The following is a 26,117-nucleotide window of genomic DNA, read 5'->3' as shown; positions in this document are numbered from 1 at the left end:
AAGGACAAAATGCATAATGGCCTTTTTTTCAAATTAGAGGATTACAAAAACAGTGATGACTTTTCTCAATTATTGGAAGCCCTGGCAAAACTGCAGTTGTACTGTTACATACAAGCTGGTCCCTCAAAGAAAAAATAGATTTAAGATAAAGTGAATGAACCAAGATTCAACAGACTGATCCAATATCTTTTGAATTTGGAGATATAGGTAGAGCTCAACTAAACATACAGATTTCTTAAGGGGAATACCAGGTGTTTACCTAGCTGAGTGTTGAAAAATCAGAGTCACAATCTCAAAACAAGGTCCTAGCAATTTAGGACAGCTCTGAGAAGTCTTCGTCCAGTGGACTGTGAATATTTGGAATTCATTCAACTGCAGAATCTCAATTGCTGACTGAGATCAACAGTAAGTAACCAGCAAATCAAATTTAAAAAAATAGCTCAGGTAAAAGATCAGCCATGATCTCATTGCAAAGCAGAGCAGGATTGAAGGGCTGAATGGCCTTTTCTTGCTATTATTTTTTCATTAGCACAGTTCACAATTTAGAGTGCTTTAATTTTTCCACTCCAAAGATACATTGAGGAGGGGAAACTTTTCTAACAATAATTTAATATAAAATTGTTTTTATAGTAGCAACTGTTTCCATTTTCACTTTTAGGAATCCAGGCAACATTGGCAAAAATCAGCATTTATAACCTATTTGCTGTGGAATGAGGGTGAGCCACTAGAGAGGGGATTTTCAGGAAGATAAAGGGTTTGTAATAGGTTTCCAAGTCAGGATGGTTGTGTGACTCGGAGGGAAAGGTTCTGGTGGTGGTGTTCCCACATGGATGCTGCCCTTTCCCTCACAGATCAGTTATCCATTGATCCGAGTTGATTTAGCTCAGTGTAGTATTCCCCCACTAATCCCACATCTCTTCATTCCTTTAATATGCAATTATCAGTATTTATTGAGACAGAACCTCCAAAGCCCTCTGATGTGGAATGCCAAAGATTCACCAGTCCGAGTGAAGAAATTTCTCCCCATCTCAGCTCTAAACATCCTGTCCTTTACTCTTGAGACAGTGACCTCTAGTTCTACACTCCCCAGCCCACAGAAACAGGTCCCCGTTTTCAGCCTGTGAGAATTTTCGATGTTCAATAAAACCTTCCCTCATTCTTCTAAACTCTAGGAGTTGGGAATTAGATACTTAATCCAAGAAATCTTGCTATACTTAGGATAATAAATCTTCCTTTTAAAGATAGGAAGTCAAAACTGTGCACCATACTCCAGGTGCAGTCTCACCAAGCCCTCTATTATTGCAGTAACACCTCTTTACCCCATAACTCATATCGTCTCACACTAACTGCCCCTCTGACTGGCTGCTGCATGGAGGTCCCTTTGAACATCTGTATTTCTCGTTGATGGAGGTTGCAGGTTTGGGTGGTGCTGTCTGGGCCAGTAACTGCAGTGCATTTTGCAAATGGTACATTCCGCAGTCGCTACGTGTCTGAGGTGGAGGGGATAAATATTGAGGGTGTTTAATAGGGACCCCAATGAAACAAGCAGCTTTATCCAAGGTGATGTTGAGATTTGATTGTTGTTGGGAGTACACTAATCCAAAGCAAATGGAAAGTATCCTGATCTTTGTGGACAGTAAGATGATGTTGAGGGAGGTGTTCAGGAGTTTAGTCACTTTGCATAAACCACAGCTGCCAAGCTGATCTTGTAGCTCAAGTACCCCATCATATTCCTGTTAACAATAAACCCAAGATGATGATGATAACGCAACTGAATGTCAAATGTAGTCAGATTCTCTGTGGAGATGGTCACTGCCTGGCACATGAGCAGTCGAGATCCTGGCAAGTCAGGTAGACTTGCAAGCACTCTTGACAACTTTGAAGAAACTGAGGGGCGAACTCTCAATGTTATCCCTCAGCAATATGACAAAAACTGTCTTTCACCTCCCTGTTCAACTCAACAGCTCCCATCCTCTCTATTCAGCTCTCAGAAACAGCAAATACAAAATAACTGAAGACCATGTCATCAAAACTCAGTAACTGCAAGGTAGAATGAAGTATCGTGAAAGAACTGTGGTAAGACAAGAGCAATGTTTAGATAACTCAAGGGTGGGGAAGTCATTACAAACTATGCACGTCTCCTCAGTCAGGCATAAAACAATTATTCAAGTGGAGAGGTGCTACAGCAATCACTTCAATCCTGTTGACCTACCAATTATTTTCTTCCCGTACAATTCCCCTCTCAAAATCTTTGTTTCTGCAGTCCTTATAGGCAGTGATCCCTAGACCATACAACTCTCCAGTCTGATCCTACACTCAAACTTCCTCAACCCTGCAACCATTTTCATTTACCTTTGCCCAACTCTTTAAAAGATGAAATACATTCATCTATTTTCCCAATTACCAACAAAAGCACTCCACAATTTCCAGTTTGATTTCTAACTTTGCAGTGTTTCCTTGTATTTCCAGACACCAGACAAGTGCTAGTCAATTAGCAGTGAGTGCTCTTTCCAGCTTCAAGATCACTCCAATCCTGCGCCCAAGATTCCACTATTACAAAGTTTTCAAGTAAACCCATCAAGATCGCCATATCATCATCACCACATCCAGCTAAGTGTAAGGTGCTGTACCTACAATGTAAAGCCACATCATTATTTGCAAGATCCTTAACAGTGTTGATATACAGGAATCTTGGGTTCCAAGTCCATAGCTCTCTGAAAGTAGCTGCACAAGTTGAAAGGGTGGTAAAGAAGGTATATTGTGTGCCTGACTTTATTAGTTGAGGCACTAAGTTATGATGCAGCATTATAAAACTGTGGTTAGGCCACATCTGACGTTTTACCCTCAGTTCTGATCACCTCACTATAGGAAGAAAGTGGAAGCTTTGGAGATGATTTAAACTAATTTGGCAAGGGGATGGTATCAGTGTGATCAGGTTGAGGATGGGGCAGCTGATATACAAGTAGATGCAGTGTGTAGTGAGACTGAGGAAGAACAGGTAAATGACAGAGCATCATTGAAATCAGTAGGATGAATTGAAGTGTAACATGGGGCAAAATCAAGAAGGGTGATGAAAACAGTACTGAAGGTGTTATATTTGAACACAGTTTGCGGAATCAGGTAGCTGACCTTGTGGCGTCATGAGAGGTTGGCAGGTATGACGTGTGAACATCAATGAGTCGTGGCAGAAAGATTATAACTGGGAGCTTCATATCCAAGGATACATATTGTCTTGAAAGGACAGGAAGGTAGGAAGAGGCGCTGTATGGCTCTGATGGTAATAGATGAAATCAAATCCTTAGAAAGAGGTGACATAGGTTCAGAAGATGTAGGATCCTTGTGGATAATTTTGAAACTGCAAGACCATGATGGAAGTTATAGACTGTAGCCATGGGGTAAAAAATTACAACAGAATATAGAAAAAGCATGTGAAAAGGGCAATGTTAGAATAGTCATTTGGGATTTCAATATGAAGGTAAATTGAGAAACTCAAGTTGATGCTGGATCCCAAAAGACTGTAGAATGCCTACGAGATTGCTTTTTAGAGCAGCTTGTAATTGAGTCCAATAGGGAAAAGGCAATCCTGTGTTCTGTAATGAATCAGATTTGGTTAGGGAGCTTAAAGTAAAGGAATCTTTGAAGACCATTATCATTCTATGATAGAATTTACCCTACAGTTTGAGAGACAGAAACTAAAGTCAAATGTATCAGTATTACAGTGGAGTAAAGGGAATGTCAGAGGCCTAAAAGAAGAGCTCGCCAAAATTGATTGCAGGGATGATGTCAGAGCACAATGGCTGGAACTATTCAGAAGGCGCCAGATCTAAAAGTAGTAGTATTCTAAAGGCAGGACGATGCACCGTTGCAGATAAGGGATGACAGCATAATAGGTAAAGGGAGAAAATACGATAGAATAAAAATGAGTGACAGAGAGGATTGGGAATTTTTAAGGCAGTTAAAAAGCACAAGGAGAGGAAATATGAAGGTATAAGCTCACCAGTAATATAAAAGATACAAGAAGTTTTTTCAAATATATAAAGAGTAAAAGAGTGGATGATGGACCGTTGGAAAATCACGCTGGAAAGGGGACAATGGGGGACAAAATGACAGAAAAATAAGTTTATTTCATCAGTCTTCACTGTTGAAGACATTAGCAGTATGCCAGAAATTCAAATGTCAGGGAGTAGAAGTAAGTTTAGTTGTTATTAAGGAAAAGATGCTTCAGAAGCTGGAGGATCTAAAAGTAGGTAACTCACCTGGGTCAGATGGACTACACCACAGGGTTCTGATAGAGGTGGCTGAAGAGATTGTGGAGGCATAAGTAGTGACCTGACAAGAATCACTGGATTCTGAAATGGTTCTGAAGGATTGGCAAATTGTAAATGTCACCCCACTCCTTCAGAAGGGAAGGAGGTAGTAGAAAGGAAACTGAGGCCAGTTAGCCTGATTTCAGTACTTGGGAAGAAGCTGGAGTCCATGCGAGGTTTCTGACTACATGGAGGCACATGATAAAATAGGCTAAATTCAGCATGGATTTCCTTAAGGGAAAATCTTGCCAGACAAAACTGTTGGAATCATTTGACAAAATAACAGGCATATAGACAAAGGAAAGTCAGTAAATGTTGTTTACTTGGATTTTCAGAAAGCCTTTGACAAGGTGCCAACATGAAGCTGCTGAACAAGATAAGAGCCCATGGTATTACAGGAAAGATTCTAGCAAGGGTAAAAGATTGGCTGACTGGCAGGAGGCAAAGAGTGAGAAGAAGCAGGTCTTCCTGGTTGGCCGCTGGTGACTAGCAGTGTTCCACAGGAGTGAATGTTGGGACCACTTCTTTTCACATTATCTGTCAATAATTTGGATGACTGAATTGATGGCTTTGTGGCCAAGTTTGCCAACAATACAAAGATAGTTGAAGGGACAGGTAGGGTTGAGGAAGCAGGCAGATGGCAGAAGGACTAAGATAGATTAGGAGAATGGGCAAAGAAGTTGCAGCTGGAATATAGTATAGGAAAGTGTATGCTCATGCGTTTAATGGCTCTGGAGTTCAGAACAATGGGGGAGGGGGGGGACAGATCTCATTGAAACCGATCAAATATTGAAAGAGTGGATATGGAGAGAATGTTTCCCACAGTGGGGAACACTAAGACCGGAGGACACAGCCTCAGAATAGAGGGACATACATTTATAATTTCTATAGCCAGAGGGTGGTGAATCTGTGGAATCCATTGCCACAGGCGGCTGTGAAGAACACGTCATTGGGTATATTTAAAGTGGAAGTTGATAGGTTTTTGATTAGTCAGTGTCAAAGGTTACAGCGAGAAGGCAGGAGAATGGGGTTGAGAAGGATAGTAAATCAGCCATGACGGAATGGCAGAGCAAACTCAATGGGCCAGCCGGGTGGACCAATTCTGTTCCTCTGTCTAAAGGTCATAGTAGAGGTTTATCAGAATGCTCCCTGGATCATCCCTGAATGCTCCCTGAAGGCATGTGCAATAGAAAAAAAAGTGTACAGACTTAGAAGATCGTGCACAGTATCATTTCAGTGAACATCACAAGTTTCAGACAAGGGCATGAACAAGGGCTCCAGCAAGAACAGTAGGAGCAAAGCCATCAGGACCCCAGCAAGTGGCAAATGAAAACATCACCTGATGAGCTAGCTACAAACTACTGGAATTTCTAAGTGGTCAGATAGTGGATTATTGGAGTTTTATGCATTATTGTTTTCTGGAAAATTTTCATGTGCTGTACATGACAGGGTTCAGTTGTTCCTCCAAATCAGTGCACTCACCTCAATCTCTAACGAGCACCAAGTCCAGTAACAATTGAAACCCTAGAAGTGCAGTCAGTATGAAGTTCTCCACTGGAATCAGCATCTGCAGCACATATTAAACACACTGGAGGACCAGCTACAACATAACCTGACAATCTGCTATGAAAACATAACAGCATTTCAGTCTCCCACAGTAATCTGACTACACTCAACAACTGCACAGACTAACAGACATGTAAAAAAGATAAGTCATTACCCGGTCAAACTCCTCTCCTGAATGAGGACTGAAGGTCAGAGTGTCCATAAACAAAGAGGAGGTTGGTGGTTCAGTAGTGGAGGAGGAGCGGGGTCTGCCAGACTGTAGCAGGAGAGAACCAGTGCCATCTGGGGCTGACTTGCGAGATATCTGTGGACTTCCTCTGGGCAGGTCCAATTTGTTCTTCCGGCTGTGCAGGCTTGCACCCCGTTTCATCATGGGAGCAACACGGAACTGCTGTAGGACCCTGTTGAGAGCAGTGCTCTGGGCAGCGTGTTGAGCTGGAGCTTGCCAGTCCAGCTCGGCAGTTGGGACACAGGTGTCTGGGCTCGGGAGCTCTTGGTCAGATTGAATGTGGAGACCATCTTGGGGTGAGACAGATGATCGGCGACGTTGGTGATGAAAAAGCTGTTTTAAACCTTGGCCGAAGTTCTCGAAAGCATTGTGTGTTATTTTGGACAAGGAGTGTTCTAATTCACTTGGTTTTCTGCCCGCGTTGTCTGTGGGTCTGCTGTCGCTGTCTAGGTCATTAAGTGAAGGGTCATTATTAATCTGCTCCATCTGAAGCTTTTTCTTTAGATTTCAAAATTCATATACATTATATTTACTGGCAAATAAATGATACGGATCTCTTTAAACAATAGTTTCATTTCGTGGTCTAGTTCCTGCATAGGCGGTGCATTCTCATTAGATTTCAGCATGCAGCACCTGTGAATGTCACTTCATGCTTGTCTGACATAAAAGAAAAAAAAGCAAACATTACATGTCATGCATATATAAAATAATAAAACTCTGCTCAAACATTTCTGACCTCCATTCTCATCAGCCAATCAAAATATTAGCAGGTTAATAGCCTGTTTCATTTGAAGCAGTGAGCCCAAATTGGTCTGTTGGGTTTTTCTAAAAATAACATTGCCCAGACTCTTAATATTTGGCTTCATTATTTCACAGTTTAAAGGGGAAAAAAAATTTGAGCTTCTGTCCCATGCAGAATGAAAGCTCCAGAAAATTATTTAGCTAGATCAATGTTCTAGTTCAACCCATTTGATTTCGAGCAAAACAAAAACAAGAGATAAAAAAATGCACGATAGATCAGAAATCAGAAATCTAATATAATTAGCTCCAAAAACTAGACTAGAAGCATAACTGAAGCATTCAGTGCACTAACAGCCAAAGCAAGGGTGACAGCAAAAAAGCTAGTGTAATGTTGCAATAAAATATTCAAACCTAATCCACATAAATAAGCAACAAAATTAACCTTTAAAAAGTATTTTAATAATAAATGTAACATACTCATTGGAATTTGAGTTGCATAATTCCTAACTATTCTTTACTGTGACACCAGAGTGAAGTTTGCTGCCAGTGGAGTAATGGCTCAGAGTTATCCATCCTCTCCATCACAACGGCAGCTTGAGGAAGTACCGCCACTATTCCAACTACCCGCTATGCATATCCCAACTTTTATGATCGATTCACTAGGTTCCTCCGGAAAATTGCTTGTTGCCCCACCTTTGCCATATTGATTCTTTAATTAGAATACCAGCCCATAAATAGAAATCAAATCTGCTCTGTTTTCCTCTCTGTTCAACACCCCGTCACGAACTGCAGACCGAGCTGAAACTCGCATACCCAATCTAATCATAGAAATTCCCAATTTAGCACTCAGGCAATAGCATCCACATACACCCCATCCCCACCTCCTTCCCATGCACCAACCCCAGGTGTCCTCACTCATAAGCCTTGGCCTTTCCCCTACACTGCAGGTCCCGACTCCATCACCTCCCTCAGGCCGCCCTGTTCTCCCGTCTAGACGCACCGTCTGTTCACCTCAGCCCGCTGACACCGCGTGCAACAGCCTGCCCCCAACGCGGGAGTGTCCTCCGGCGGAAAAGAGGCCGACGTCGCCCCCAAGCCAGAGCCACCACCTAGCACATTCCCAGAACGGTCGGTCAGTCCATGTCCAGGGGGCCGAGAACGTAGTACAACACAATCGCACGCCGCCGCGGCGCCGACTCCCAACCTGCGACAGCGCCATGACGTCAGAGCGCAGCGCAGCGCAGCACCGCCTCCGACCAATCTGAGCAGAGCGACGAGGGCCCAGGTAGGTGAGGGTGCTGAGGGGTGGGCGTGGGAGTCGGTGTCAATGTTTCCTCTCAAGTGTGCGCGCGCATACATCTTTTACTACTACCACACAAAGGAATTTAAACTGCGCACAGAAGGTTCTCACGTTGACCGTTAAGTATATTTCACGATCGTACACAATCACATTTCCGTTTCCGGTTTCTCAGGCGGTCACTTGACAATACAGTATGGAGTTTCTGATGATTTGTCTGCGGATTTTGGAACTGGCTTATTTTGTAGTCTAGTTTGAAGAAATTATTCATTCTCTATGTCGAATTCCAAAGTAGCAGAGGGCATGAAACGTAAAAGAATTACTAGTTCATTTAAAGTTCATTTTAGTCCTGACGAAGGGTCTCGGCCTGAAACGTCGACTGCGCCTCTTCCTATAGATGCTGCCTGGCCTGCTGCGTTCACCAGCAACTTTGATGTGTGTTGCTTGAATTTCCAGCATCTGCAGAATTCTTGTTGTTTTCATTTAAAGCAGAATGGTTTAAGGAAACAGTAGAAACTGCTACACTGAAAGCCCATGAGGTCAGGAACATACCTTGAGAAATATTTATGTACGATACAGATTGTGTTACCTGCATGTATTGTTGCAATGCAATACTTGCCGGAGAATTTGCAAGTGGAAAGAAGTGGTGTGATAGTCACTGTTTAAAGCATCAATTAGTAAGCAAATCACATCTGGATGGTGTGCAAAAGCTCAGGCGAGAAAATTCTTCATTTCCCTCTACAGGCCTGCTATGTATGTTGTGAGAGTGCAGATGAACAAGAGTGAAAATGATGAAACCCAAGAGGAGATCGAAGTTTTTATTGACAGTGTTAAAATATAGCTCTATATATAAAATAAAGTGCACATATGTTGTCACTGGGCAAAAAAATTGCACAGCACAAGATTTTTGTACACACTGGTCATTATAAATTAGAGGGAACATTGGTTGCTGTGGGTGTGGGTTATGGGTTGTGGACAGTGGGCTCCAAACCTCCCCCATGCATGGAGTAAGATTCCCAGCACCATTTCAAATGGTCTGTCTCGACACCTAGGTTACAATGATTGAAAAGTTGTTGCCCATGAAGGGTGAATTTTTGTGTGCAGCTCCCAAAGAAATTACGAAGTATTCCCATTTACTACTATTACAGCTGAAATTTGCAGCCATGCGGTATGTAACCGCATTTCGAGTTATTTAAAAGAACCAATTATCTTCAGAAGTAAAATTCAGGAGTGAGTGCGGCATCTGGAGGCACAACATTGTCTTCAGAAATTGCATACTGGGGAGAGTTTCAAAAAAAAACAGAAGGACAGTGCTCTAACCCACCCCTTCCGACTAACCTCCTGACTAAAGTACAGTCTCTGGAAAATGGAATTGAACACCTTGGAGCAAGACTGCAGTACCAGGGGCTTGCGTACTATGTTTCACGGAGACATGGCTCACCCCTTGTGTTCCATACAAAGCAGCCAGCCTCAGGGCTTCACCATGCACCATGTGGACTGGGGGGAGGTATCAGGTAAAGACAGACGTGGCAGCATTTGCTTCATGATTAACTCATTGTAGTGCACAGGTGTGCCTGTTCTGTGGCAGTCATGTCCATTTAACTGGAACATTTAGTGGTCAGGCGTTGTACGTACTACCTGTCAAGGGAGTTCTCTACCATCATCCTGGTGGTACTGTACATTCCACCTCTGGCAGTTGTTAACCTCTCATTGGAGGTGCTGAGCTCCGTGATTAACAATCACAAGACAGTGCACCGTTTTGCCTTCCTGATTATCACAGGACATTTCAACCAAGCTTGTCTGACAAGGTCTCTGACAAACTATCAGCAACATGTCATCTGTGGAACTAGAGGAGCCAACACACTTGATTACTGTTAGAGAACACTTACTATGTCATCCCACACCCACACATCTGATCACCTAGCTGTATTTCTATACTTTGGCACATAGGCAGAGATAGAGGACTACAGCACCAATGGTGAGGACTACAAAGGTTTGGTCAAGAGTGGTGAAGGAAGTATTTGCAGGATTCTTTGAGTCAGTGGACTGCCCCGTATTGAGGGATTCATCTTTGTATCTGAATGAATATGCCACGGCCATCATTGACTTCATCAAGACCTGCATGGATGAGTATGTGCTTACTGAGTTTTCCAAAACTGGAACCCCTGGATGAACCAGGAAACGCACAGTCTGTTGATGGCTGGATTGTGGTGGTCAAGACTGGCAATCTTCAATCCTTCAAGAAGTCCAGGAACAACCGGGAAGAAGCCAGCAGAAGAGTGAAAAGGCAACTTTGAGTGAAATTAGAGGGACAATCAGATGCACGACAGCTGTGGCAGGATTTACGTGCCAATACTTCCTATGAGATGAAACCTAACAACTTAAGTGGCAGCGATGCTTCACTCCCAGATGAGCTCAATACCTTTTACGTACACTTTAAAAAGAGAATAGCACAACACCCTGTGAGTTGCCACAGCATCTGGCAACTCTGTTAACTTTTTTCAGACACCAATGACAGAACATTTTTCAAGGGTGTGAATCCTCACATAGCATTAGGTCCTGATGGTGTACTAAAAAACTGGGCTGACCGGCTGACTGGGATTCTTTTAACCTCTCACTGCTGCCTGTCCCTACCTGCTTCAAGAGGATAGCAATCATATCAGTGCCCGAGGAAAGCAGGGTTTGGTGCACCTTTGACTAGAACCACTCACTCACATCTACTATAGTGAAGCATTTCAAGAGGTTTGTTATGGCTAGAACTAACTCTTGGCTGAGCATGGTCCTGGAAGCTCTGAATTTCAGAGAGAGTACAGAAGAGAAACACCAGCATGTTGGATTGAAGGACTTTAATAATGAAGAAAGATTGGATAGGGTGGGTTTGTTTTTCCTGGAGCATAAGGGGCTGAGTGGCGATCTACTAGAGGTGCAAGCAATCCCATGTTACAGGGGGATTACATTCCTTGTAAGTGAATAATATTGTGTTTTTCTATAATGCAAAGTCACATCACCTGTGCATGTGTTAAGAAATACAAGTCATAAAAAATTTATCCTGATGAAAGCTCTGACTGGAAATGTTGACTGTTTATTCTTCTCCATAGATACTGCCTGTTCTGTTGGGTTCTTCCAGCATTTTGTGTATTTTGTTTATTCCTATTTTCTTCCCCTGCACAACAATTACAAGAGTAAAATTATACTATATTTCAGACTTCTGGGTGGCGATCAATGGATTATGAAAGGGTGAAATTCCATTAGCTGAATGGCCATAACAAAGATGACTGTTTGTAAAATTATGAGGTATTGATCTGATTCCTTTTCCCTTGATACAGGTATCAAAAATGGGGGGGGGGGGATAGTTTTAGGTGAGAGGATAGAGGTTTAAAGGGGACTGAGGAACAAGTTGATTTTTCTATCTGGAACTCGCTGTCAGAAGAGGACAATTACTACAGTTAAGTATAGACAAGCTCTTGAAAAGGCAAGGCATAGAAGGCATCCGGGTCATATTACAATCGAGGAATGTGTTTGTAGACCGGATATTGAACTTTTTGCTGTTTGGACTCCGGCCATATTCCACCAGGATACAACACTGGGCATCACGGGAGGTTGTTCGAACTTTGCAGCTCCTCCCATGGAGGGTCAGACACCCTGAGCCAATAGGCTGGTCCTGGACTTATTTCCATCTGGCATAGTTTGCATTTTGTAATTTGATTGTTGTGGTTTTTGTATTGCTATATCTATGCTCTATTCTTGGTTGGTGCAGCTGTAACGAAATGCAATTTCCCTCGGGATCAATAAAGTATATCTATCTATCTATCTATCTATCTATATGGACCTAAAGAAGGCAAACAGGATTCGCGCAGAAAGGATTTTTATGCACTGAATCTGCTCTCCTTCTTTTCAAGGATTTGTTCTTGGAATGCTGTCAAGGCCAGAATATTTTTTGCGAAATCCTAGCTGATTCTGAAAAGGTAGCAATCATTGTAACTGGACTACCCTTTTTAGTCATTACATGAACCCTGTTATATTCAGAAAGATACAGCACAGAAATAAGCCATTCAGACCAAACATTTCATCTACTCCGATTCTACTACCAATCTATGCTCTACTCCAAAAGTAGGAAAGGGTTTGTTACAATAGGGAGGTTTTTCCAGTGGGAGCTGATATCCCAGGTTAGCTGCAGAAGGACCATTCCATCGCATCATCCTAAACCACATCGCTGTTGTTCAGTTATACCATTTGCATTTGTTACTTTCAAAGTCTCATACAGATGGTGCTTTCTTGAGCCAAATTGTCAGCTGAAAAATGATTAAAGTGGTGCGGGTCAGCAAGCTCCTGTGGAGTCATTGCAAGATAACAATAACAGAAATCCATATGTCGGCAGATGAACTGCCACAACAGACACAAATTAAGCAGAGGACAAGTGATAGGAGTAATGAGGGTAAGTATTACAACAAGGAGTACAATTCAAAAGGCAATGCAAGAATATACCTCTACACGTGTCAAAATTGGTTAAAAAAATTTAAAACAAAAACATTTTATACACAGAGGCATGTACAGTAGCACAAAAGTAAGATTCTAGATTCAAATTTATTTGTCACGTATACATCAAAATTTATAGTGAATACATTGTTTGCAACATGTGCTGGGGGCAGCCTGCAAGTGTTGCATTCTGGCACCAACATAGCATGCCCACAATGCTTGGCAGAACACAACAAAACAACAAATGATGTGTTGTCTTATCACTGGGTTGACAGCAAAGTTTTACACCTATTCACAACAGAATAAGGATATGAAAGCACAGTAGGGGTTCACAAAAAATCTTAAAAGAATGTACGTAGATAGTCTGGAGAAAATTAGAGTATTCTGAATGTGAATCAAATCTTATTCAAGTGCTCAAAATCATTAAAGATCTCCAGAGGGAGATCAGTGGGGAGGATCTCACTTTCTGTTTTCTGCAGGGATTACTCCTTTGTCCATTTGCCCTCCCCACTGAATTCATTCATAGCACTTAAACTTGCAAATGAAACAAGTGCTACACCTGGCCCTATACCTCCTCTTTCACTACCATTAACGGCCCCGAACAGTCCTTCCAAATGAGGCAGTACTTCTCCTGTGAGTCTGTCGGAGTCATCTACTGTATCTGGAGCTCCCAGTGTGGCCTCCTGTATATCAGTGAGACCCAACGGCAATTAGGAGACCAGTTTGCTAAGCATCTGCCGTCCGTCTGCCAGAAAAAATGGGATCTCCCAATGGCCACCTATTTTAATTCTACTTCTCATTCCCATTCTGACATGAGAGTCCATGGCCTCCTCTACTGCTGCGATGAGGCTGCACTCAGGTTGGGGGAGCAACATCTTATATTCTGTTTGGGTACTCTCTAACCTGATGGCATGAACATCAATTTCTTGAACTTCTGGTGTTGGTCCCCCACCTTCACCATTCCCGATTCCCATTTCCCTTTCTCACCTTACCTGTCCATCACCTCCCTCTGGTGCTCCTACCCCTTCACTTTCTTCCATGGCCTTCTGTCCTCTCCTATCAGATTCCCCCTTCTCCAGTCCGTTAATGCTTTCACCAATTAACTTCCCAGCTCTTTACTTCATCCCTCCCCTTCTCCCAGTTTCACCTATCAGCTACTACCTTGTATTTCTTCCTTCCCTCCCTTCACCTTCTAACGCTGACCGCATCTTTTCCCTCCAGCCCTGATGAAGGGTCTCAGCCCGAAACGTCAACTGTTTAATCTTTTCCATAGATGCTGCCTGGCCTGCGGAGTACCTCTAGCATTTTGTGTGTGTTCCGTGAACAAATGTACATCAAGATGAGGAGCAGAAGGCCATCCAGCCTCTCAATCCTGCTGTACAGTTCATTGTCATACAGCACAACAGGTGCTTTGGCCCAGCTGTCCATGCCAGTCACGGACCTCATCTAAGTTAGTTCCATTTGGCCCATATCCCCCTAAACCTTTCCTATCCATGTACTTGTCCAACAGTCTTTTAGGTGTTAATGTGACTGCTTAAACCACTTCCTCTAGTCTATATATAGACCACTCGGGGTGAAAAAGTTCCCTCCCAGATTCCTATTAAATTTTTCCCCTCTCACCTTAAGACTATGCCTTACAGTTTTTGATTCCCTTTCCCTTGGAAAAAGACTGCAAATTCTATAAAATAACCCCTCATTCTCCTCTGCTCAAATTAAAACAGTTATAACCTACTCAACCTCTCTTCATAACTTGAGAGTCCTGGCAACATGCTGATCAATCTCATTTGCAATCTTTCCAGCTTAATACCATATTTCCAAAAGCAGGGTGATCAATGACACAACATTGTGGGCCGAAGAGCCTGTACTATGCTGTACTATTCTATGTTCTAAGTAAAACAGAATGCAGTATTACAAATGCAGCCTTAACACTGTCTTGTGTAACAGCAACATAACATCTCAACTTCTATACTCAGTTCCTTGAGTGATGCTGACCAGCATGCCAGAAGCCACCTTCACCACCCTGTCTACCTGCAATGCCACTTTTAGTTTCCTCTGTTCTTAAACACTCTACAGGACCCTACCATTCACTGTAAAAATCCTACCTTAATATTTTCCCAAAATGCAAAACCTCATACTTAGCTGAATTAAACTCTTTTTGCCATTACTCAACCCACTTACCCACCTGATCAAGATTCCTCTGTGAATCCTGGTAACAATCTTCACTGTCTATGACACCACCTGTTTCAGAGTCATCTGCAAATTTATTAACCACGTCTTGGACAACCAAATCATTGACAAATGGCAATGTACCCACACTGACCACCAACCTTCCCTCAGGAACACCACTAGTCATGGGTCTCCAGTCTGAAATGCAATCTTCCACCATCACTCTTCATTTTTTCCATGATGGTTTCCTTCCATCAAACCAAATGTGTATCTATTTAGCTAGCTTTCCCTGGATCCCATGCAATCTAACTTTCCATAGCAGCTTACAATGCAGAACATTATTGAAGGGCTAACCAAAGTCCATGTAAACTGTGCCTACTACCCTACCCTCAATGACGTTTTTGGTTACTACTTTTAAAAAACATGATCAAATTTGTGCGATGTAACCTCCCTTGCACAAAGCTGTGTGTCCAGTGGCGTTGGTTGGCACGGACCAGTTTCCATGCTGTAGGACTCCATGATCTAGTTGACTGAGGAACCGAACTATGGACAGAGGTTGAGAAATTTGGAGCTGTTTTCACTGGAGCATAGGAGAATGAGAGTTGATCTTGGAGAGGTGTACAAAAGCATGAGGGGCACCAGTAGGGTCAGTGCACATAGTCTTTTTGTCAGGAGTTGAGGATTCAGGAGCTAGAGGGCACAGGTTTAAGGTGAGGGTGGGGAGATTTAATAAGATTTTGAGGGCCACTTTTTCAACCAAAGAGTATGAAATGAACTGCCAGAGGAAATGGTTTTGAGGCATGTATGTTAACAATATTTAACAAGTCCTTGGACAGGTAGACAGGAAAGGTTTGGAGGCATATAGGCCAAACATGGCAAAATGGGACTAGCTTAGATGGCAACCTTGGCTAGCTTGGAACAGTTGAACTGGTGGCCTGTTTTCATTCAATGATCTATAACAGAGCTGACTGAGCAGATAGTATGTTAAAGTCACAACATGTGGGAACTGGTGGACCACGCTTATATAACTGGAATTTTGTGCTCCTTTGTCATTGCAGCTTTCTCCCTTTAGAGGAAAAATATGCGAACCTGTTCATCCACCGGAAATAACCTGATGATCTTTGCATTTCTTATTGGAGCTACAGTTTTAGTCTACTATTTTCTTCCTAACGTCCTGCTTTCTGATACCAAGCCTTCAGGGCTCCCACAGACACTTGGTATGAGTAACAGCCGGCAGCTCTCAGTCAATGTCACTGTGCATTATACCCAAAGTGCAGTAACACTGGACATGTTCTACAGAGAAGCAGTACCACCAGGAAAGGATGGAGAAAGATCACAGCCTAGGTAAATGAGATCAAAGAAATATAGGAGCCATTAAAAGTCCAGTTATACTGAAGTGTTTTTACACCTGAAACATTTGAGTAGGTTGATAAAAGGGAGCCAGCATGTATCTCTAAAGGGTAAGGTAAGGTTAACTAATTCAAAAAATTTAAAGTTGTGGACAATGCAATATCTCTTGATATTATTGAAAACCACCTCCAGAAGCTACCAGACATTGGGCAACATTATTACAACTTGGAGTGTCAGAGTTCAGTTCCAGTGTCGCCCGTAAGGAGTCTCTGTATGTCCTCCCCATGGATTGTGTGGGTTTCCCCTAGGTGCTCTGGTTTCCTCCCACAGTCCAAAGATGTACTGGGTAGGTTAATTGGTCATTGTAAATTGTCCTGTGTTTAGGTTAGAGTTAAATTGGCATTGTTGAGGTGGTGAATCTTGAAGGGGCAGAAGGGCCTACTCTGCACATTAAGTAATAAATAAATAACCTTCTCGGGAAAAATGAACCTATGAAATTGAAGGCAATGTTTTGGCCCAGCTAGTGGTTTGGCTGAGAAACAAGTGTAGTGGTCCAAGGCTCCCACTGACCTTCAGTGTGCTCTCAGACACTTAGCATGCCCCACACAGCCAATATCACCTGTGCATAAAAGGCACAGATTCCACATGAAGCATACAGAAACATGGTGTTGTGGTGGAGAGTCAGCCATTATGGTAATAAATACACTGCAGGCTCAATGGGCTCCTATTTTTTATGTATCTATAATAGATTTAGAGGGGTACTTTGTTTGTCTGGATAGGTCAGTGGTGGTTACTTTGAAATGCCCAGTACTAGATGATATCTATCCCAGGATACCAGGGGGAGCAAGGTGGTAGGGAAAGTGAAACTATGCTGTTTTTTTTGCATCTTCATTAGCCACAGGAAAAGTAGTAGAAGACTGGAGGATGGCTAATGCTGTTCCATTACTTAAGGGCAGTAGATACTGGAGAAATTTCCTTAAAAGGGTTACAATTTCCTTACATTTGGAAAGTGAAGGACTGATCAGGAATAGTCGGCATGGCTTAGTGTGGGGGAAGGTCTAAAATTGATATGAGTATTTTGAAGAGACAACTTAGATGATTGAGGAGGTAACTAACATGAAGGCAGGTAGCAAACAATGTGTGAATGAACTTTAGTAAGACACTTGAATGTTTCACATAGTTGGTTGGTACAGAAGGCAATGGGCAATTGGGTTCAAAGTTGGCTTGAGATTTAATAAAATTTTGAGGGCCACTTTTTCATCCAAAGAGTATGACATGAACTGCCAGAGGAAATGGTTATGAGGCATGTCTGTTAACAATATTTAACAAATTCTTGGACAGGTAGACAGGAAAGGTTTGGAGGCATATAGGCCAAACATGGCAAAATGGGACTAGCTTAGATGGCTTAGAGGGTAGTGGCAGAAGAGAGACCTTGGGGTTCAATTATATAGTTCCCTGAAAATGGTAGTGAGGAAGGCATATGACATGCTCGCCTTCATTGGTTGGGCATAGAATATAAGATATGGGAAATTACATTGTAACTTCTAAAACACTGATTAGACCTCACCTACAGTACTGAGCAAGGTGGTAGGCCATGTTCTGGTCATCACAGTAGAGAAGAATGTTGCACTCTGGAGTGTGTAGAGGAAATTCACCTAGATGTTCTCTGGACTGGAAGATTTCAGTTATGGGAAGTGACTGAATAAGCTGGGCTTAGAGTTACAGAAGGTTATAACAGGATTTTTTCCCCATGGAAGGGATATCAAAAGCAAGAGAGCACACGTTTATAATGAGTGCAATAAGTTTTAAGGGGGAGGGTCTGAGCTTTTTTCACACAGAAAATGGTAGATACCTTGAGCTTATTGCAGAGGAGATGGTGAAACTAGATACAATCACTACATTTAAGAGACATTTAGACAGGCATATAAATTGTATAAATCTGTTAAAGAAACATAAAAATAGGAGCCCATTGAGCCTGCTGTGTATTTATTACCATCATGACTGAACCTCCACCTCAACACCATGTTTCTATATGCTTCCCGTGGATTCTGTGCCTTTTATGCACAGGTGACATTTCTTGGTGGTCACCCAGCCTGTAATTCAGTGTGACCACCTCACTAAAACTTCTGAGTGTCCATTTGCTTCATGCAATCAATCAGGGGCTGCAGCTAGACACACTTCACACAGGTGGGATCTTCAGTGACAAGATCTCTCATATCCTGCAGGAGAAGCATGCCACTGCCCTAACTACCATCCAAACTGCTCTTCTTCTTCTTCTCTGTCTTGTTTTACAGCGGTTGGCACCCAGCTTAATGGTGCATTACCGCCACCTTCTGCTCCAGAGTGTGCTATAGACTTACATTCTAAATCCCTTCACCCAATCACACACACACATACATACCCTAACCTACACTTTATCCTCCCATCTTTGGCCAACCTAGTACCCTATTCCTGCTTATCCATCATATCCAATAAAAAAAAACCCTGTATCCCTTAAGAAAGCTAAAAATACCCTGACCTGTGCTCTCTCACCCATGCCCAGCAACCCTTTTAATGTGAATTCCTGCACCCCCAATTCCCTTAGATTAATTCTCATCATCTCTCTCTGTAACCCATACTTCCTGCAACTCAGAACTACATGTTCTACTGACTCCTCTTCCTGACGTTCCTCACACAATCGTGTCTGGTGTTTCCCTATCATTTTCAATGTTTTGTTTAATGCACAGTGCCCCAGCCTTAACCTAGTCCACACAGTTTCCTCTCTTCTGTATCCACTACCTGCCCTAGTACCTGCAACACTCTCTTGTATTTGATATAAATGCCTCCCTTTCCCCTCCGTGTCCCATCTTTCTTGCCAGATTTGGTTGATTTTTTTTCCCAGATTACACACTTAACCTCTGCTTTACTGATACTAATGTGCATTTCTATATTTTCTTTCTGACTGGGAGATCGTTTCGCTGAACACCTACGCTTTGTCCGCCAGAGAGAGCAGGATCTCCCAGTGGCCACACATTTTAATTCCACGTCCCATTCCCATTCTGATATGCCTATCCGCGGCCTCCTCTACTGTAAAGATGAAGCCACACTCAGGTTGGAGGAACAACACCTTATATTCCGTCTGGGTAGCCTCCAACCTGATGGCATGAACATTGACTTCTCAAACTTCCGCTAATGCCCCACCTTCCCCTTGTACCCCATCCGTTATTTATTTATATACACACATTCTTTTTCTCTCTCTCCTTTTTCTCCTTCTGTCCCTCTCACTATACCCCTTGCCCATCCTCTGGGTTTTTCCCCCCTCCCCGTTTTCTTTCTCCCTGGGCCTCCTGTCCCATGATCCTCTCATATCCCTTTGTCAATCAACTGTCCAGCTCTTGGCTCCATCCCTCCCCCTCCTGTCTTCTCCTATCATTTTGGATCTCCCCCTCCCCCTCCCAGTTTCAAATCTCTTACTAGCTCTTCTTTCAGTTAGTCCTGATGAAGGGTCTCGGCCCGAAACATCGACTGTACCTCTTCCTAGAGATGCTGCCTGGCCTGCTGCGATCACCAGCAACTTTGATGTGTGTTGCTTGAATTTTCAGCATCTGCAGAATTCCTCGTGTTTGCGTACCAAATCAGTTTTATAGTTTCCTTTCCTTTTTACCTCTAACAAATGCCAGTCTATGTCAGGCCATACAATCGTCCATGGAGCTACAACCGGATAAACTACTGAAGGACTTATCCTTAGATCAAACACTCCACATTCTTTAGCAATATCATTCCCTACCTGACTCTGAAACCTCCCGTTTTCCCAGCACTCCCGCAACACTCCTTTTGTAGGGTGAGAATAACTGTGCCCCTGCAAATTAGCCCAGTAGTTTGCCATCAATTGCATTCTTCTTAGTTCCAAAGGCATTACTCCCACTTCTACCTGTAGGGCTGATACTGGTGATGTTTTAAAAGCCCCACTGCACACTCTCAAAGCCTGAGCCTAAGTCACATCCAGTTTCCTTTTAAGAGACCTAGCTGCTGATCCATATGCTATATTTCCATAGTCCAACACAGATCTTACTAAAGCCACATACATTCTCTTCAACGCTGAACAACTTGCTCCCCATTCCCCACCAGTCAAACATCTCATCACATTTATTACTTTTTTACATTTCTCCTCAACTTTCCTGATATGGTCTGCCCATGTTAATCGTGAAACAAATGTAACTCCCAGAAATTTAAATGATCCAACCCTTTCTAATTCAATCCCATACATCCTTAACTTCTTCCCTACCTCAATTCTTTTCCTGGTGAAAAATACAGTTTGAGTCTTTTCTACTGAAAATCTACATCCCCAATCATAACCCCACTCCACCACTATGTTCTGATTTGATCATTCCGATCCAATCCGAACTTGAATTTTTCTACCAAATAAAAAAATCTTTTATCCAATTAAAAACTCTCTCACCAACCCCCATCTTGTGCAGTTTAGTTAACAATCCTTCCTTCCACATCATATCATAGGCTTTTTCTATGTCAAAAAACGCTGCAACTACTGACTCTTTATTTGCCTGGGCCTTTTTTATTTCAGTCTCTAACCTTATTACTGAGTCTGTGGAATTCCTTCCCTTCCTAAAACCACTCTGATAACTTGCCAGCATTCCCCTCTTCTCAAGCTCATATGATAACCTTTCTGTTATCATCCTTTCCATTATCTTGCATATATTTGATGTTAATGCTATTGGTCTGTAGCTAGTGGGTTTTGACAGATCCTTGCCAGGTTTCCTTATTGGAATTACTACTGCCTCATTCCATGCACTTGTTTATCTTCCCTCCTCCCACACTCCATTATAAAAATGCAGCAACTTCAAGAGCGCTCCTTCTCCTAGATTTTTTAGCATAACTAGCATATCAGATCTTTCCCTGGGGAGGTCGGTCTCGATCTCTTTATTGCTCTCACCATTTCTGCCAACGTAAATGGATCATCAAATTTATCATCAGTTTCTTCCCTCCTGTTTAACACACCTGGGTGTTGACTTATTGTTCTTTCCCTTCTCCTTCTCCAGACAAATTTTCTGAACTGTATATCTGTACAAATGACTTGGCCATGATCTCAGCCTTATCCCTACTGAAGACTGCTGTTTCCTCCTCAGATATCATAACTGGATATTCCCATTCATTCTATCTCCTCCCATCCTCTTAATCATTCCCCATATCTCTCCCACAGGTGTTGTTCTTCCAATTTTGTTGCAAAAACTCCTCCAACTTGCCCTTTTAGCTTGACGTATAGTTCTTCTCACCACTACCTTCTTATATTGAATCAAATGCTGCATATTATGGGTTCTTTTAACTAGCCTGAGTGCTCTATTTCTGTTTTTTTACAGCCTGACAACATTCCTCTGTCTACCATGATACCAGTTTCCTATTCATCCTATTTTTACTCCTAGGTATAGATCCTTCTGCTACCATAATAATTGCTGAAGTCACTTGACTGTTTAATTCATCTATATTTCCAGCAATGCCAATCCTTGTCAATGCTTCTTCACTCAACTTCTGGAACTTACCCCAATCTGCTTTTCCAAACACCCACTTTGGGTTTCCACCACCTGGTCTTACTACTTCAACTCTTTCACCCACTGAACATAAAACTGGGTAATGATCACTGTCTACTGTTGAAGCAGTCCAAACTCCCCAGTTACTAACTCCAGCCAAGGTATTAGACACTAACGTAATATCTAATACTGACTCAGTGACTGTGGTTATGTTTATCCTTGTTCCTCTACCATCATTCATACACACCAAATCCTTTTCTTCCATCAAATCTTCAATTACGTTTCTATTTGAATCCCCACATATTGTGCTGTGAGCATTGAAATCTGCACACCACACTACTTTATGTCTGTTTTGTCCTTGTATCCTTAATAGGCTGTCCAAATCCAACCTTTTACATGGATTGTAGTAGTTAATTATAACCACTCCCTCCCCTCTCTCCCACACTTCCACCACTATGTATTCCTGATCATCTCCTTTTTCCAGTACCCTATATGGTATACCTTGCTTGATTAACATAGCACAACCCCCTCCTCCCCCTAGATTTCTATCTTATCATTGTATACCCATATACCTAAAGTTGGTTTCAACCAAGTTTCCTGAATATACACTACATCTGGTTTTATAACCATTTCTTTAATAAAGTGCTTGAATTCCTGGCTATTGGCCAGTAAGCTCCTTGCATTCCATTGCAAAAGAATCACCATAATTAGTATTAACCAACCCATGACACTTCCTTGCTTGACTGATAAGTGAGGTTCTCCCTCACTTCTTCCCATGTCAGTCCTACTAACCCTAGATGATTTACTGCTGCTTTGACCACCAGCTAAATTTTGTCACTTTTGACTTTACCTCATCCGTACTATTAATCACTCCTGCAATGAATGATACTAGAGCCTTTTTGTCTACATAAGTCCTGTCATTTGTTCTTTGTTGCATCTCTCGCATCCCTATTCATAAGGAGCATTATTCTGTACTCTTGACATTCTTACAGCTTCTGCATAAGTGATCTTTCTTTTCACTCTTACTTATTGAATTTTATTCTCCCATCTCATAACCTCACACCCACTATATGCCACATTATGAGCTCCTCCACAATTGCAGCATTTTGGTTGCACCCCTGTTCCACACTTTCCATATTCATGATCGCCCCCACATCTAGCACATCTCCTCTGCCTTTTACAGTTTTTAGCTATGTGTCCAAACCTTTGACAATTATAACACCTCAATGGCTTTAGCACATACACCCTTACTGGGTAACTCATGAAACCCAGGAACACCTTCCTTGGTACTCTTTCTTCTTCAAATTCAATTAATACTGTTTCACTTTCCTTTTTCACTCCCTCCTTTGTTGTTTTCAGTCTTTGAACATTCATTACTTTTCCTCCTTTGATATTCCTCTTTAACTCCTCCATATTTATACCCATTGGTACCTCCGTGATCACTCCTTTACATCCACCGCCATTTCGTGCTCCCACCCTCCCTGTGTATTCCACCTTGCATTTTCCTATCTCTTTTAGCTTGAGTGCTTTCTCAAGTTGTTCCTCATTCGCACATCTTACCAATAGGTTGCCATCATTGAGGACTTTTGCAAATACTATTTTCCCTATCTTATTTGCCAGAGCTGTTGTTAGCACAAACGGGTTAATTTTCTTCATGTTTCCTTGAGCCTCCTCATTAAACCTAATTATGACAACACCTTCTCACTGAACTTCTTCATCTTCCTCACTTTCAGAGCTCTCTCCACTGCAATTTCTTAGTCTTTTATTCCCTTTGTCTCAGTTTTCATTCATCCGTCCCCTCACTATCTCCTCATTCCCTTTATTTCTCCCATTCTTTCCAATATTTTATTAGTTTCTACATAGAAGAATACAGAGTGCAAGAAAGTATATATAAAAGGTCAAAAAAGATTTTAAAAACCTACCAATTACATTATATCTATCCATAATAACAATCTCATTACCTTGTATTCATGTAAGTTAATCAATAGTTAAATTGAAATATACTAATTTATTACAAAAAAAAGCAATCTAACCCCTACCAAGACCGAAGCTGTTTATTAAAGGGAAAAAAAGGTAAAATACCTTCTCATATAATAAAAAGTAATAATAGCCAACATCTGAATTTAAACAACAAATTGAAGGTTTTGAAAAATTTCTCTCTTCACAATAATCTATTTCTCCCCAGCTGCCTACCTCTGATCCCAAATCCCTACCCCGCTCCTTCTCCACTCTCTTTCCCTCAATCCGACACTTGTTTGCCGGCGATCAATTTTTTCGCTCATTCACTCGAACCCCTTCCCCCAGCCCAAAATTCAGCCCACACCAAATGGCTCCCCCACAAGCCACTGCACCCTCTCCTCTCCAGACTGCTTTAACAAGGAAACTTAAAGAATGTTACCTATGACTCTTCTCAGCCTCCACTAATTAAAGCCTCATTTGCTTCTGTATTAGCACTCAAACACTGGCCATTTTCACACTGCTGCTCTGTTAGCACCTACCTTCATTTTATTGGTTGATGTTCCTCATGATTAGCCAATCAGAAAAGCTTCTTCTGTCCCTTGCTAACTCAGCTCTTCGTTATATCTTCCCATTGCTCCGCTTTTCCACCTGGCTGTAAAACTTGCTTGCTTAGCTCACTAAAGCTTTTCTGTTCAATCTTCCCACTGCTGCTTTGTTCCACTTGACTCTGAAAAAAGAAAATTCCTTTGATTGTTTTACATAAAAAGGCAAACAATTTCTACTAAATTGTGTAGAATCAATTTAAGCTTGTAGGTTGAAGAGAATTGCAAGTTGTTTAAATGTGTTCTTGCACTGCAGTGTTTCAGTAACACATCAGACCTTTTGTTTACTCAGATTGGAAATACTGCTGCTACATGGACAGGCATTCAGCTCTAAGACCTGGGAAAGTCTTGGGACACTTAACCTTCTTGCACAACGGGGATACCGAGCTCTCGCAGTGGACTTACCAGGTAAGGACTTTACATTTCTTTCATGACCCTTAAAGCTCATAGAGAAAGCTTTTCTTCAGCCTTCTATATTTGTAAAAATGTAAAATATTCTTGAAGGTTAGCGTATCATTACTGTGTGATTACGCATTGGATTATCTCCTCCTTTGGTCTGTTTACCAGCTGCTGCCAAATGCAGCTCTTTCTAGCTTGCCGAAAGCAGCTTCACTGTGATGTTAAATCTTTTTTTTATATAATTTTTATTGAGTTTTCAAGTGATACATGAGAGAAAAAAAATATCTACCCTCCCCTCCCCTTAACCCTCCCCCCCCATATATACTCCTACCTAAAAAGAAAAGAAAAAAAAGGAACCGCCTGAATATTGGAAGGTTTGCACATGCTCCATGGGATAAAAATAAATTTAATATATATTTATTACTTTCCCCTAAGGAACCCAGATCTTCATCATCGGAGCTATAAATAAGGGCTCCAAATATTCAAAAATGTTACATATTTATCTCTTAAAATCTAAAACATTATTTAGCTTCTCAACTCTCATAGGTCCCTGGGGAATCTCTTTGAACTTCACCATGTTGCTATGTGTTTCCCTCCCAATCATCCAGGCAAAAAGAAAAAAAAAGATAGATAAGATACAAAAAAAGAAAAAACAAAATACCCCCCCACTAATGTTGTGAATGAAAGATACACAACACTACCCCCCTCCATTGTGTGGGTCGTGGCTATTGCCACGCTTGCACACATGAATAACGCAGCGATTGGACAGTGTTTCTTCCAGCTCCCCCGTAACAAAAAATTATATATATATATATATATATATAAAAATTAATATTATTATTCCCAGCTAATATTCCTTAAATTTTAACCTTTCTTCCCCTCCCTCATATAATTAATAATATATTTATATATTCATCCACCTAAAAATTCAACAGGCCTAATCCTTGATCCAGTCTTCATCTTCAATCCATCTCGCTCCCCTAAGTTTGTTCTTGTATCTGGTGAATATTCAAAGAATCTCGCACAAACTCCTCCGCTTTCCAGTAATCGTCAAAAAATCTTTCTTCTCCACCAGGCAAGAAAATCTTCAAGGCTGCAGGATAACGCAATATAAATTGATAACCGTGGTCCCATAGGGCTTTTTTCACTGGATTAAACTTCTTCCTTCTTTTCAAAAGTTCATAACTTATGTCAGGGTAGAAAAAAATTTTCTTCCCTTCTATCATTAATGGCCCTTTTCTCTTCTTGGCAGCTTGGGCAGCCGCCTGTAGAATCCTTTCTTTGTCTTGAAATCTTAAGAATGTGATTAAAATTGATCGTGGATATTGGTCAGCTTGTGGTTTTGGTCTCAGAGCTCTATGTACCCGCTCAATTTCAATTGATCGGTCTACCTTTTTCATTTGCAAGGTTTTCGGGATCCATCTTTGAAAAAATTCTATTGGAATTTATATGGAAGTTATATTGGAACTCTATACCTTCTTTGAGACCAACAATTTTAATGTT

The 26,117-nt window shown here is 41.7% G+C and overlaps 2 protein-coding genes across 5 annotated transcripts in view; one reads left to right on the top strand and one right to left on the bottom strand.

Annotated features, from left to right (window-relative positions):
* Nucleotides 1-8,057, bottom strand: part of LOC134356698 (transmembrane and coiled-coil domains protein 1-like) — a 92,096-nt gene extending 84,039 nt beyond the window's left edge. For 2 of the 3 annotated variants that reach the window (XM_063067739.1, XM_063067741.1), the window contains exons 1-2: nt 7,844-8,057; nt 6,028-6,759 (exon numbers count right to left, since the gene is read on the bottom strand). In XM_063067739.1, the coding sequence (XP_062923809.1) occupies nt 6,028-6,588 (561 nt within the window). In that variant the 5' untranslated portion in view covers nt 6,589-6,759; nt 7,844-8,057. The remainder of the gene's footprint in view (nt 1-6,027; nt 6,760-7,843) is intronic. The other variant, XM_063067740.1, reaches the window with a different exon arrangement.
* Nucleotides 8,058-8,082: 25 nt separating this feature from the next.
* abhd14a (abhydrolase domain containing 14A) overlaps nt 8,083-26,117 on the top strand; it is a 41,240-nt gene continuing 23,205 nt past the window's right edge. The window contains exons 1-3 of one of the 2 annotated variants that reach the window (XM_063067737.1): nt 8,083-8,128; nt 15,841-16,126; nt 24,508-24,623. In XM_063067737.1, the coding sequence (XP_062923807.1) occupies nt 15,864-16,126; nt 24,508-24,623 (379 nt within the window). In that variant the 5' untranslated portion in view covers nt 8,083-8,128; nt 15,841-15,863. Of the gene's footprint in view, nt 8,129-12,083; nt 12,106-15,840; nt 16,127-24,507; nt 24,624-26,117 lie in introns of those variants that run through there. The other variant, XM_063067736.1, reaches the window with a different exon arrangement.

Source organism: Mobula hypostoma, chromosome 15 (assembly GCF_963921235.1).
Source record: "Mobula hypostoma chromosome 15, sMobHyp1.1, whole genome shotgun sequence".
NCBI lineage: Eukaryota > Metazoa > Chordata > Chondrichthyes > Myliobatiformes > Myliobatidae > Mobula > Mobula hypostoma.
The sequence above is the reverse complement of the archived record's forward strand: the minus strand, read 5'-3'. Positions and strand labels throughout refer to the sequence as shown.